General features: G+C 42.2%; 1 protein-coding gene across 2 annotated transcripts in view; it reads left to right on the forward strand.

Annotated features, from left to right (window-relative positions):
* Nucleotides 1-12,367, forward strand: part of BCHE (butyrylcholinesterase) — a 53,825-nt gene extending 41,458 nt beyond the window's left edge. For both annotated transcript variants that reach the window (XM_071566756.1, XM_071566755.1), the window contains exons 3-4: nucleotides 3,340-3,506; nucleotides 12,054-12,367. In XM_071566756.1, the coding sequence (XP_071422857.1) occupies nucleotides 3,340-3,506; nucleotides 12,054-12,175 (289 nt within the window). In that variant the 3' untranslated portion in view covers nucleotides 12,176-12,367. The remainder of the gene's footprint in view (nucleotides 1-3,339; nucleotides 3,507-12,053) is intronic.
* The last annotated feature ends 1,481 nt before the right edge of the window (nucleotides 12,368-13,848 follow it).

Below are 13,848 nucleotides of genomic sequence, written 5' to 3' on the forward strand. Positions count from 1 at the left end.
ATCATGAAAGTTTACCAAAAAGAGTCAGATGATGAATTATATATTTTTGTGTATCTCTGTGATAAACCATCTGTAAAAGCAAAGCTATGTGAGTATTAATAAATATGCAGTGAGCTAGTGTTGTATTTCAGGCTATATTGGCCATATTAATGAGAATGGTAATTATATGTGTTTCTTATGATTAACAGAACTGTATTCCTGTTGCATTTTCCTATTGAAATTAAATTAACTTTCTAAAGTTGCTGAAGATGAAGATTAAACACAGAGAAATGATCAGCAAACTCTCTTCACTCCTGTGTCAAAACTCGTAAACTTACTGTAAATTAATCTCGAAAATTAAATGTTATTGTCACTTGTGGACACAAATACCCAAAGGAGGAAGAACTTGATCTTTGTAACAACAAGTACAACCAAACAACTTGCACTGAGCACAAGAGTAAATAAAGCTCATGAATTTCAAAACCAGCACACGTGAATATAAAGGTGGAATAGGAGAGCAGCTCATGGAGACTGAGCACACAAAGATACTCTGGTTTTCCATTAATGAGAAAATAAGTTTGGCTGCCCTAAAGACATATCTTAACAAAATAATTAACTGTAAATGAGCTGCTGAACCACTATCACAGTAGAGATAGTCCAGCCTATAACTTCAGGGCATATGCAAAGAAAAGAAATGGCTTAAGTAGGGAGACAAATTCTGTTTACATCAGAATTGAAACACAGGTGGTTTGGTTTGGTCTTTTTTTTTATTCTTCCTCTCTCTTGCATTTCTTCTCTGGGAGCAATTCAAATAATTGTATTTCTTGATTGCCTTAAGACTTGCTCCAGCAAACAGGAGAAATTGTGTAGAAAAGCTCCTTTCTAAAATATCGGGTGAAGCTCATAGTCCTGGTCTAGTTGAAGATGTCCCTGTTTATGGCAGAGGGTTGGGCTAAATGACCTTCAAAGGTCCTTTCCAACCCAAATCATTTGATGATTTTCTCCAACCAAAATTAAGATTTTCCCTTACTAGAGCTTGTAGATATGAAGGGAGGGCCCAGAAAGGTGATTTGACAAGGTAGATGCACAGGATAGAACTTTGTCCTGAAGATGAGTGACCCAAACTCTTTCAGGATGTTCCTCCAGGCCCCAATGACAGCACAGAGGGTGAAACTGGAATGTAGTGAAGCAGAGGGGACTCAGTAATACCAGAGGATGAAAGAGCAGAGCTTTGAGGAATTGATAAAGATGATAAGATGGAGGTTTGCATGGAAATTAAACTATTTTTTCGTCAGCAGAACCAAACTCCTGGAGTCTATCAGCAAAGACTGTCCATCCAAGCATAGGTGGACAGAAGGTTGTGCAGTGTGTTGGATTCCTGTCTGCTCACTAAAGATCTTCTCACCACACTTTTCACTTTTCTAGATGAATATTATTAAACTTTTAATTTGGTGCAGAGAACAGGGAATTTTACAGCCTATTCTGGGCACAGCCATTCTCATCATGAAGTTATTAGCAAGAAGGAATGAACAGCAATTGTGAGGGAACAATGAGGTTATAATCATAACTTGTTCTTCCCCGTTCAAAATTATGCTCCTGTGATCTCCATTTTGCTCTTTTTAACTTGGGAAATTTTCAATAATGAAGCTAAGAAGGAAATTACTGGGCATTTCTTGGAACCATAAACTTCCTAGAAATGCAGGGGGGATGTCATAATCAGCAGGTTCATGGCTATCAAAGTGCTGTGTTCACCTGACAGTTCTTTCCATCATTTTTTAGTAAAATACATCTGTAGCCATTGAGCCATTGTGTAATCCCCCCACACACCTGTAAGTGATAATGTGGGATGTCATGATTTATCTCATAGCATAAAAGCTGTTAAATGAATACTGACAGCACCATTAGTGTTCTGATCTTGAGCTGAAGTGCAAGTCAGCTCTGCTTAAGTCGTCGTTCTCATGGGCCACAAATAAATGTGCAGTTTAAAAAGGTGCTGTAGGTTAATCAGAGCTGAATTAGTCACGAAACATTCATAGGGAAGGGAGCAATTCAGAAAGTGACACGCTGAGGCTCTTACCCCAACTTAGTTGGTCTGAGCAGCCAGTGCCAAAGATCCCAGAACAATAAAACTTGGGCTGAAATCTTGTTTCATTCTTAATTTACTGAGGGGTGTTGATATTGCTCCAGCAGCTGCATCTTGTGCTCTCATTGCTCCCACCTACACCTGGTACTTTGTTCCCACTCTTGGCAAGCAGAACCCAAATGGGCTCCACGCTCCCTGGACTCCCCTTTCCCTGCTGCCTTCTGGGGAAAAGCAAAGTAGGCACAACCAAGTTAACTTGGCTAATAATCTCCTTAATTTATCCCACCAAGAACCATCAATTGCTGTTGTTCTGCCCTGAATCCCACGTTCCTCCATATCAGCTCCTAGAAAAGAAAATGAGTCCTTCTGCTTGTTCTGAAATGAGATGTTTAATTTCTATGCTTAACTTCTGAGCTAATGGTGAATTGGGACTGTTGGAAGTACTGATCTACTTCTTTTTCTGAAAATCACATTCTGTCTCATTTGTTCCTTAATGCAAAGCTCCTTATTTGGTTGTTCCACACATTTAAACTCATTTACCCCTCATACATATTCTGTCCTTTTTTGGAGGTGAAAACCTGGATGCCTGTCCCTGGAGCCTTATAAATTCTGTTATTTTATAAACATTTATCACAACTATTTTAATACCAACAGCTGTGAGCCTTTAACAGGCAGAGCTTGTTTTGTGAAGGGTCAAGCACTCTCTACCTCTTCCCAGTTTCCAGAGGATTTCAGATTGTTCCTGTTTGAGACTCTGCTAACAGGGCTCAACATAATTCAAGGAGGAACAGTTCTTCTTAATGAGGAATAATTGTTTTCTTTCCCAATACAGCTCTCATTCAAGATGAGACAGTATTTGTGCCTTTATTTGCATGTTTATCCAAGCTGTTTAGTCCAATGTATTTAAAGGGATCAACAACATTCAAACTAAATCACAAACCACTCAGCCTCTCAGACTGCTTGGTTTGTTGTTTTATTCTTCAGTCATCCATAAGAAAAATTCAACAGGTAGTTTGTATATGGTCATTTATTAACTTTTTCCCTTCTATGAACTCAGAACACCTCAAGAGGGGAATATAAATATGTATTTTTTTTCCAAATGAGATTAAATCACATTTACCTTCCTTCCCCCCCCCCGTTACTTACAAAAGGATACATCAGTAATTCCAAACTAACATATCTAAACTGAAATAGCTGTTAAATAAACCCAAATAATGTTATTTTGCTGTGCTGAGCTGATTCCTCCTTCCCAATGAAGTGTTTCTTTCCTCATTTAGAGCTCCTAATGGGACCCTGACTAATGGAATGAGATGGCCAACCTTCACCAGCACTGAGCAAAAGTATGTGACACTCAACACCAACACTCCAGAGGTACTGACAAAGCTTCGTGCTCAGCACTGTCGATTCTGGAAACATTTCTTCCCTAAAGTCCTGGAAATGACAGGTAAAAATTCTTTTGGAGGTGCTTTTATATAAAACCTTTATGAAATCATTTGCTGGATGTTATTGTGATACCTGAGTTCCAGTCATGACATAACTGAGATGTGCAGGTGTTGGATAAAACTGTCCATGCTGTGTATCCCAGAAAGTGTCCTTTGCTTCTGGCCAAGGGTCACCACCCTGTTTTGTGCCAGGACAGAACCTGGGGACAGACCAAAGCCCAGGGCAAAACCTGGGACAGACCAAAGCCCAGGACAAAACCTGGGACAGACCAAAGCCCAGAGCAAAACCTGGGACAGACCAAAGCCCAGAACAGAACCTGGGGACAGACCAAAGCCCAGGACAGAACCTGGGGACAGACCAAAGCCCAGGACAGAACCTGGGACAGACCAAAGCCCAGGACAAAACCTGTGACAGACCAAAGCCCAGGACAAAACCTGGGGACAAACCAAAGCCCAGGACAAAACCTGGGACAGACCAAAGCCCAGGACAAAACCTGGGGACAGACCAAAGCCCAGAGCAAAACCTGGGACAGACCAAAGCCCAGGACAAAACCTGGGGACAGACCAAAGCCCAGGACAGAACCTGGGGACAGTCCAAAGCCCCGGACAAAACCTGGGGACAGACCAAAGCCCAGGACAAAACCTGGGGACAGACCAAAGCCCAGGACTTTGTGATGGGGAGTTTCTCTGTCCCCAAAATGCAGATGCAGCCTCGAGGTGAGACATTGAGTGCTGCAAATCCTTGTTTTCAAGGTACCCCATGTAAGTCTTGGTGTTATGAGGCTCAGAGTTCTTGGGGGCTGGAGAGAGCAGGAAAAACAGTGCAGAAGGTGGGGCTTGCACTGGGATTTCTGGAGGCTCTGGGTGTTTTGTATAAACTCCAAGTATGTGAGGCTGATATATTTGGATTATGTTATCTATTATTTATGGGATTCTATTATTCTGCAACTAATCCACAGAGGATATTAAGTGTGTTGCCACTGCCAAGAGAGGATTCTGGTTTCCATCTCACGTGAGAGCCTTGTGTTTTATTTCTGGAGTGTCAGTCACTGATGACAACCACAGACTGCAGCATTTGCCTACACAAAACACAACTGGTTTGTGCCTGACCCTGGTATGAGATTTCACTACCTCAAAAAGTATAAGGGACTGTTTGAAACTTTAAATCCAGCTGAACACAGAGAACTCAAATTTTTCGAAGGCCAACACCACTCTTTTCACAAAGCCCAGCAAACAGACCAAGCCTCTGTGCTTTGGATTTCAAAAGGAATTGATTTTATAAAGTGGTTTTTTGTAGCTCTGGAACCACATTCTGCAGTTTCAAGTCTCGTTTGAAAAACAAGATACACATTTAAAATGTTAATTAGTAATTTAAAAATCTCCCTGTAAGACTCAGTCTGAATGGTAGTCTTAAAAATATGTAAGTCTCAAAAAGATGTAAACTGTCATGATGCAGAGATGATTCTGAAATAATTTATTCCTTCCTCATCTGAGTCTATGACTGTATTATGGCTCAACTTTTATCCCCTCTTTATTCAACAGATGTTTTTCAATTAAATCAGGAGAAGTGAAATCAGTAGGTAAAATGAATCATTTATGAGCCTTACCCTGTGATTTTAAAATCACAGTGTACCAAATTACAGATGGATTTGGGGAAGGTTTCAAAGATTCCCAGGAGCCCTTTGTGCTGAGCCAGGAGAACTGAGCTGTTTGTCATATTTCTGTAACCTGGCTGATGGTTATTTCAGTAACCTGATGGAAAAATGTGCATTTTCCCAGTGGGCTGAGAACAACCGGGAGCTCTGGGATGGGCAGCAGAGGGCACATCACCTGGCAGAGTCCCGCAGGTCCTGGCAGGGGAGCAGAGGGGCCTTGCAGGGTCCTGGGATGGGAGGGAGGACAGAGCAACACCAGGAGACAGGAATGCATCACTTGGGAATTTACAACATCAATTTACATAATTTAATTACAAGAAATGAATGAGACTATTCCTAGCACAAAGGAAGGAATCATCTTGTCTGGGTGCTGATGGAGAGCTGAGAGAAGAATGTTGTTAAGGGGTGGCACTGCTTTGTGGTGTATCTGCAGCTGGCAGTCCCTGAAATGGTGGAAATAATATAATATTTCCATTATGGTCCCTATGCAATGTTATACAATTCTGACAAAAAAAAGAAAAAGAAATCCCTTTAAGATTCTGCTCAAATCCATGATATAACACTTTCTATTGCAATAATTCTCTTTACTGAAATATAATTTTGCATTTCTTCTCTCCTTTTATGCCCAAAGGGCAGTGCATGCCATAAATAAATGTTTTTTCCCATTTTCTGAGGGTCTCTCTTTTCTCTTACTCCTTCCATTGCAATATTCTTAGAAAAAAGTTGCTTTAACACGAGTTGATGGAAGACAACAGAGAACAAGAGGCGAGGAAATTTGATGTTATCTTTGTTACAATTTCCAGTAGGGTTCAGATAGACAAAGCAGGATTCCATCAGGTAGAACCTGACAATCAAAGCAACTTATTTTGCAGAAATTTCAATGATTTCTCAGTGTCAGTTGATCAGGATGGGCTTGGTAACCACTTGCTCAGTTCCTGACCCACTCCAAGCACAAACTTTGCCACCCTTTGAGGTTTCTTCAGCATTTAATGACCAGCTCCAACCATGTCCTGCATCTGAACAACCCTGTTCCCATGACAGGCTGGGCAAGACAAGTTCCTTGAGGCAGTTCAATATATGAAAGAGGAAAATATTCAACCTCTGCCATCTTTATTGTCATGATAATTTACATTTTCCTCAAGCAGCAAAATCAGATTATATTTAAAAATCATTCTTATGGGTTAGAAAAATGATCATAGAAAGAATAAGGCTCACACAGTAAGACAAGAGTAAGAGCCACATATAAAATATGGATTTGATATCTCTGAAGTACTTTGGATGATTTTGGAAGATTCCTCAATGTCTTCTGGAGTTTCAAGATATAAATCTATAACTGGGTCAGAACTTGTGGTTTTTGTAGATAACAATCACTGGACCTTGACCTGCCTTCCACGAGCTCTAAATTCCAAGTAGACACAATTTCTACCCACATTTTCACCCCATTTCCAAGGCACTGGGCACACCCTCCATCCCTCTCACCCCAAGCCAAGCTGGCAACACTCAGATTTAATATTTCCTCTGAGGGTGTGAGCACTGGGACCAGCCCCAGAAGTTTTTTCTGATGGCTGCTCTAAAAGAAACACACTGGAGGGACAGTAAACACTAAGTGACTTTTAAGTAGCTTTCAGGGCAATCATATGCTAATTATAAAAGCATCTCTGTTAGACTCTACCTCCTCAACACAGTCTTTAATGCACCTTGAGCCCTACACTATTTATATGTGCTGCTTCCTCTTGACTATAGAAAGCTGCAGGCAGCCAAGCTTTCCATTTACTGATCCATTACTATTTCAGTGTGCCTGTTATGGGTTCACCCAGGTGGGCCTGGATTTGGGCTCTGAAGTCTGGACTAGGCTGAAGCTGTCAGCTGACTTGAGCTGGGCTGAGCCAACAGCTGACCTCTTCTAGCCAGTAACTTTGTATTCCATCCCACATTATGGCATCATCTCCAGGGCAGTAGGAACCAGTGTGGGAGTGGTTAAGGCAGTGGCTTCTCAGCCTCCTCTTGGGAGGACTCACGATGCTGTCCCAGGGGGGATGGAGAGGACCAGGCCCACCACTGGCTCACAGGGTACCTCAGGAAAGTAAACTGTGTTGTTCTGGGTCTCTCCTTTCTGCTTGGGTTTGTCTCCCTGGGGAATAAGCTTCTTCTTAAGTAATGTGTAGTTGGGACAGTAGAATTTGTGTGTTCGTTAAGAAGTTGAGGTGGGGAACTTGTTGTTGCAGACTTGTGTGAGTGAATATTTGTACTCTCTTCTAATTGTCTCTTTCTTTCTGTGAAAATATATGTAGATTTAGTATAAATGCAGTTTGAAGTGTTTTTTTTCTTTCCCCTCTCTTTTCCTCCCTTTCCCTGGTGTTAGGAGGGAGGCTTTTCTCTCTGTGCTTGGGGGGGTTGGCAGTTGCTTATCTCAAACCAAGACAGTGCCTTACACATATTTTTCTACATTTTGATATTACTGCATCATGTATCATCTATAGAGAAATCAAAGTAGGTAACAGAAATACATTATATATTTTAAAACCACCCTAAAAAGCAACGTGGAGAAAAAAGTTCAGCCTCTTGACCAGTAACGAAAATAATTGTGTTTGCTGTGATTCTCCAAGGAGTATCTGCATTCTACAGAGCTAAATACTCAGGGGAGTAAGAATATAGAAAAATTGTCTAAATATAAAATTCATCATCAGAATTAGTTTTAAATTTCCACAGAAATGTGAACTGGGCAAGAGTAACCTCATCAACCTACTGAGTAAAACTTTGCTCTTTACACCTTTGGGCAAGAGGTTTCTGTACCTTAACAGTCTGATTTCTTTCCAACTCCAGTACCTTCCAGCCCATGTCATTGGAAAGGTAACAGCCCTTAAAATAATTCACCTCCCAGAGAGCTCTGCTGACTTTTGGAAGAAGGAAAAAATGGAAGAAATCTGAAGTTCTCAAACATACATGTGAAAATGAAAATACATTTGGGGTTAACAAAGCTCTGATAAAGGACTCAGAGAATCACAGACCCATTAGGGTTGGAAGGGACCTCTGGAGATCCTCCAGTCTCAAGGCAGAGCCACCCAGAGCAGGTGACACCAGAGCACTGAATAGAGATGCTGAAATATAGATCCTATTTGGTTTTTCTCTCTGAACATTTGTGTAGGAGCTCTCCCCATGAGACTCTCCAGCATAAACCTGTAGCATTTATCATACTAAAGAATCAAGAAATTTGCAGGTACCTGTAATTATGAGCTGTTGAGGAGACACAAATTAATCCTAACTTGTCATCCTTTATTAATTATATTATCTCATAATGGCTACATGGCCTTTGTCCTGATCTTAATGTTCACACACAAAACTGCCTTGAAGATGAGCATTTTATTGGCACATGCAGCAGCTCAAAGGATGGGATGGTGATGAATTTCCCTTTGCTGTAACATCATTAAAGGAAGGGCTGTTTTGGAAGGCTGTGAATTCCCAGCACTGACACTGCGGAAGAATCAAAAAAACCTTTTTTTTTTCTTTGTTCTGTTACACTGGGACCTCTCAGAGCACTGATTCACTGCCTGGAGAATCTGCCCTTCTCCTTGTCAACTTTCCTGGGCTTTGCATTGGGCTAATCAGGATTGCCCTGAAGTTTGAGTTGTCTGAATGACTGAAAGAGCAGCCTGAGCTCTCTGGATTGTTGGTGGTTCTCGAGCACTGCAGCTCTGAGCTCTCCCCTGTGCTCTGAGCTGCAATTATGGGTCAGCCTGAACCCTCCAATCTCTGCCTTCTCTGCCTTCCAGCTGGCAGCAAATCCAAGTCATGGGTGGTTGCCTCCAAGAGATTGATGATGTTGGTGATAATGGGATGCATTGACTTGTGACTTCAATTTGGATCTTATCACTGGGGGAAAAAAAAAGCAAACAAATTGGACTCTGAGTTCTTATTTCAGTGTTTTCCTTCCCCTTTTTGTCTTTTAGATTCATAATGGTGGCTACTCTGAATTTTTGAGTCTCTGCTTTCTCTGACTGACTCAATTCTCCACCAGAATCTTTAGAAAACACTGAAATGCCCCGAAATTTATACTCTAGAACAGAGACTTTCAATTCAAGATGTGTCTGTGGTAGAGATATTCCAGTTTCTAAAGTCTTTGGGCAGACTTCAAACAAACCTACACCTGAATAATTAAAGAAGGAACTGGTCTGTTTTTTTAGTTCAGAAGTGGAGGTTTTGCCTCGATAAATAAACCTGGATACCCCAAATCAAGAACAAGACAAGAAACACAGTTTAGGCACTTCTGTCCAAATAACATTAACTCTGCATCATACACTAAATTACCAATTCTTTTGACTTAACAAGGAAAGTTTGGCTTTACCTGAGACCCTGACTGATCTTTAAATTAAGAAATGTACAGAGCAGAGTTCTTAGAGTCAGGAAAGCAGAATGTTGTGCCTGGAGAAGAGGAGGCTCAGAGGTGACCTCAGCACTGTCTGGAACTCCCTGAAGGGAAGTTCTGGCCAGGTGGGGGTTGGTCTCTTCTCCCAGGCACTCAGCAATAGGACAAGGGGGCACGATGGGCTCAAGCTCTGCCAGGGGAAATTGAAGTTGGAGAGCAGAAAAAATTCTTTGCAGAGAGAGTGCTCAGGGATTGGAATGGGCTGCCCAGAGAGGGGGTGGATTCACCATCCCTGGAGATTTTTAAACACAGATTGGCCGTGGCACTGAGGGCCATGATCTGGTAAAGGGACTGGAGTTGGACCAAGGGTTGGACTTGATGATCTCGGAGGTCTCTTCCAACCCAACTGAGAAGAGAAGAGCAACGAGGCTGGAGAAGGGACTGGAGCACAAGTGCTGTGGGGAGAGGCTGAGGGAGCTGGGGGTGTTCAGTCTGGAGAAGAGTAGGCTCAGAGGTGACCTCAGCACTGTCTGGAGCTGCCTGAAGGGAAGTTGTGGCCAGGTGGGGGTTGGTCTCTTCTCCCAGGCACTCAGCAATAGGACAAGGGGGCACGATGGGCTCAAGCTCTGCCAGGGGAAATTGAAGTTGGAGAGCAGAAAAAATTATTTGCAGAGAGAGTGCTCAGGGATTGGAATGGGCTGCCCAGAGAGGGGGTGGATTCCCCATCTCTGGAGGTTTTTCAGCTGAGCTTGGCCGTGGCACTGAGTGCCATGATCTGGTAAAGGGACTGGAGTTGGACCAAGGGTTGGACTCGATGATCTTGGAGGTCTTTTCCAACCCAATCCATTCTATGATTCTATGTCTTCTCCCCACAGTCTGGGTTGTGTCTGCACAGCTTAGTAGTCAAAATGAGGTTTTATTGTTACCAAGCACTTACAAATCCTCTCTGAGTTAATGGCAGCTGTAGCCTGCAGAAAAAAATTAAAAATTATCTGAACTTTTCTTTGATCTCTGATACAACCAGGCTTATTTACGACTTTGAACTGAGGGAGCAGAGTGTGGTTAATTTTTTAACAATTTTTCCCATATTTGCTTTTCACACTTTCCCTTTTGAACCACCCAGAAGTACAGAACTTTCCCAAGGAAAAGTATCTGGTTTTATTTCTGGTCTCACTGAAACCAAGAAGTAATGTAAATCTCATTTCAAAGTCCCATTAAATTGCCATCTGGATTTCCAGACCAAAAAGGGTTGGAAATGTTGAGCTAAACTGCAGATAAGCAACCAAATTACTGGATGCTTCTCCAGACTCAATCTCTGAATCAGTTCACTCTCTTTGCCGACTTATTTTCTCTACTGATGTGTAAAACACAAAAGTGTTTCATTTCCACATCCCCAGTTACACTTGCAGTGCTGGCAGATGATAAAAAAAGGGGGAAGGGGTGGATTTATGGAGGGAAAGGGCTGATGTTCTACTGCAGCAGAAGAACATAAAGCCAGAAGAGCATAAAGAAACCACAGAACTGTTGTCTCCTGAACACAATTACTGAGGTTTTTTGGAAGCCAACTATGGCAATATGAGACACCAAGATATTCAGGTCCAGAATGAATAAAGCACTCAGGGATCATCAGGGGTTTTTAAACTTTCTCTTGAAGTCTCCAATTGATTCAAAATAATGAGCCACAGGGTGTGGCACAGCCTGAAGGTGTTGCCTTTGCTTTCCTTGCACGGGCTGTCCCTGCCAGGTCCCTGCATTTCCCTGTGGTTTTAATGACCTCTGGGGCTGGAGGGAGTGATCCCTCCCTGTAAAATCCTCTGGACACCTTGTGAAATTATATTCTTTTATTGCTCTTCTCATCCTCACCCTCTGCTCTGATGCTTGTAACAAATCTGGCACTAAAGATTGCCCTGGGACACGGGATTAGTCAGCAAATGCTTTATGGGTTGGGCTGAACCAGGAAAGAGGAGATGGTTTCATGTTGCCACAGTGCACATTTTACAGTCTCCTTCTCCAAAGCTGTGCCCTTTTTGCTTTTACCTTGGGGATTTATTCCAGGGTAGGGTGAAATCCTGGCCATCCACTGAAATCCACTCAAACTAATGGCACTCCTTGAATCAAGCTGTGATTTCCTTCTGTGTTTGCAGGCATCTATCTCATTTTACATACTGTAGTCTTCAGGGTCTGCAGGTTCACTGCTCTGAGCCAAAATTATATTTTGAGGATCAAAAAACTAAAGAAGTGTCTTTAAAATGACACATTAGATGGACAGAAGTATTATCCAGAAGCCACAGGCCCATAAATAAGTATATTTATTGCCCTGCAATGTGCCAGAATATCTTTGCCATCCTTCCTGATGTAAAGACAAAAGTGTTAATCTCTGAATTTTCAGTCCTTCCAGGTTTAAGGAAAGAAACAAAGGACAATCCTATAACGAATTTGGAGCAGATGACACTGATAATCAAAATTATTTTTCAATTAGCATACAAAGAGATTCAAATTTAGATTAATGTAACCCATTTCGTGTTTTACAGGAAATATTGATGAAGCAGAACAAGAGTGGAAAGCAGGATTCCATCGCTGGAACAATTACATGTCAGACTGGAAAAATCAATTTAATGATTACACCAGCAAGAAGGAGCTGTGCAAGCTCTAATTAATATGTTTACCCTTTCCAGTGTGTCCACAGAACTGTTCATCAGGCAAATACCCAGGTAGCTTTCCAACATGTCTAGCATTAAATACATCCTGCAGATTAAAAAGGAATGTTACAGATACAATTTTGACTCCACAGGCATTTCATTTATATTTTACTTCCTATCTTAATAAACAATGTAAGACATCTGTACCCTTTGCAGCTTCAGTGGGTTAAATAGGACTATAAAGTCTGAAGATTTATGATGTACATATTATTATAAATATCAGCTGCTTAAATTCACACTCCAAAGAAACAATGTGATCTCTTAGAGGAAAATGGATTTTTTTTTTTAAACAGGAGCAGTGGTTTACAGTATTACCATGCAAAACACAGTTGGGTTTGATCTTTAACTGCAACACCACCACACTTAAACTTTGCTTCAGACATGGTTTAATTGACTTAAACTCAAGATACAATAACTTTGCTGGACACAGGAAGTGGTATTTGCTTGTTAGACCAAAACCTTTCAGGGCTGCCCTCAAAGTGTGAGTCACTGCTCCTTTATGGCCAAATCTGTAGGACAAGGCCATGGTGGGAGAGGATTCAAACTCTGTGTTGAAAGCCTAAATCACCAGCACAACTGTGTGTGAGTGCTGTGAGAAATAAGGCACAAACCCCAACAGCTCTGCCTCCACCAGCCTCATTTTCCAAGGAGTGAGGAACTCCAGAGCCACAAGTGAGGAACTCACAGCTTGCCCTGCTCAGGCCCCCACTGTCGACACCTGCTAAAATCCCTCCTGTGAAGATGAGCTCCAATTATGGGATTTTTTGCTCACTGAATTGCCTCCTAGTCAAGGGATGGCCCCTTGGAACAGGACAGACAAGACTTCACACCTGCAGAACAGGTGTTGGAAGGATCACACAATGTGCCAAGTTGGAAGGGACCCGCAGGAACCCACAAGGACTGAGTCCAGCTCCTGGCCCTGCACAGCACCATCCCCAGGAATTACACCAAGAGAACTGTCCAAATACTTCACCAAATTATTCACCAAGAACCAGGCATGAAAGCTGAGCTCAGCCAGGGGAGTGGGACCTGGCCAGAAAGTCCTCCTGGGCAGGGTTGGGAAGGGCATCACTGCAGAGGAACGTTGTGCCCTTGGTGGGAAGGACCCAGCCCTTTGACAAGGTCCAGTCAGCTCTACCTGCCATCCCCCACACCCCTTCCTACCTACCTGAGTTGAACCTATTAGAAGCTTTTCAAAAAACCCCTTGGATAATTCTCTTTCCTACTTCTCTGCTTCCATGATGATGGGGCTGGATTTTTTATGCCTGAACAACACCTTAATTGGCTGCTTTTCACTGGCCCAACTGGGAAGAATAAATGCCAAAAATGTGATGAACGTAAGTAGTATGTAAAAGCAACAAGGCATCTCATAAATAAATTATCCTCAAGCTCCCTGTAAATGCAGGAGCATCTCAGTGCATCTATTTTCTGTTCTGGTGATTGCAAGCTCTTGCAAAATGCCTCCTTGGATTGAGGAGAGGGAAGAGATCTTGATAATGAACAGAGAGTGTTCTCTTTCAGGCAATCAGATTGACCACACAGGATCCCTGCCCTGAAAGGATTTATTTACACAGAAAGGCCAACTTCTGCAAGAGATGATGGCTTATCATCTGCTCAGCTGTTTCCA

This window comes from Pithys albifrons, chromosome 11 (genome assembly GCF_047495875.1).
Source record: "Pithys albifrons albifrons isolate INPA30051 chromosome 11, PitAlb_v1, whole genome shotgun sequence".
Lineage (NCBI taxonomy): Eukaryota > Metazoa > Chordata > Aves > Passeriformes > Thamnophilidae > Pithys > Pithys albifrons.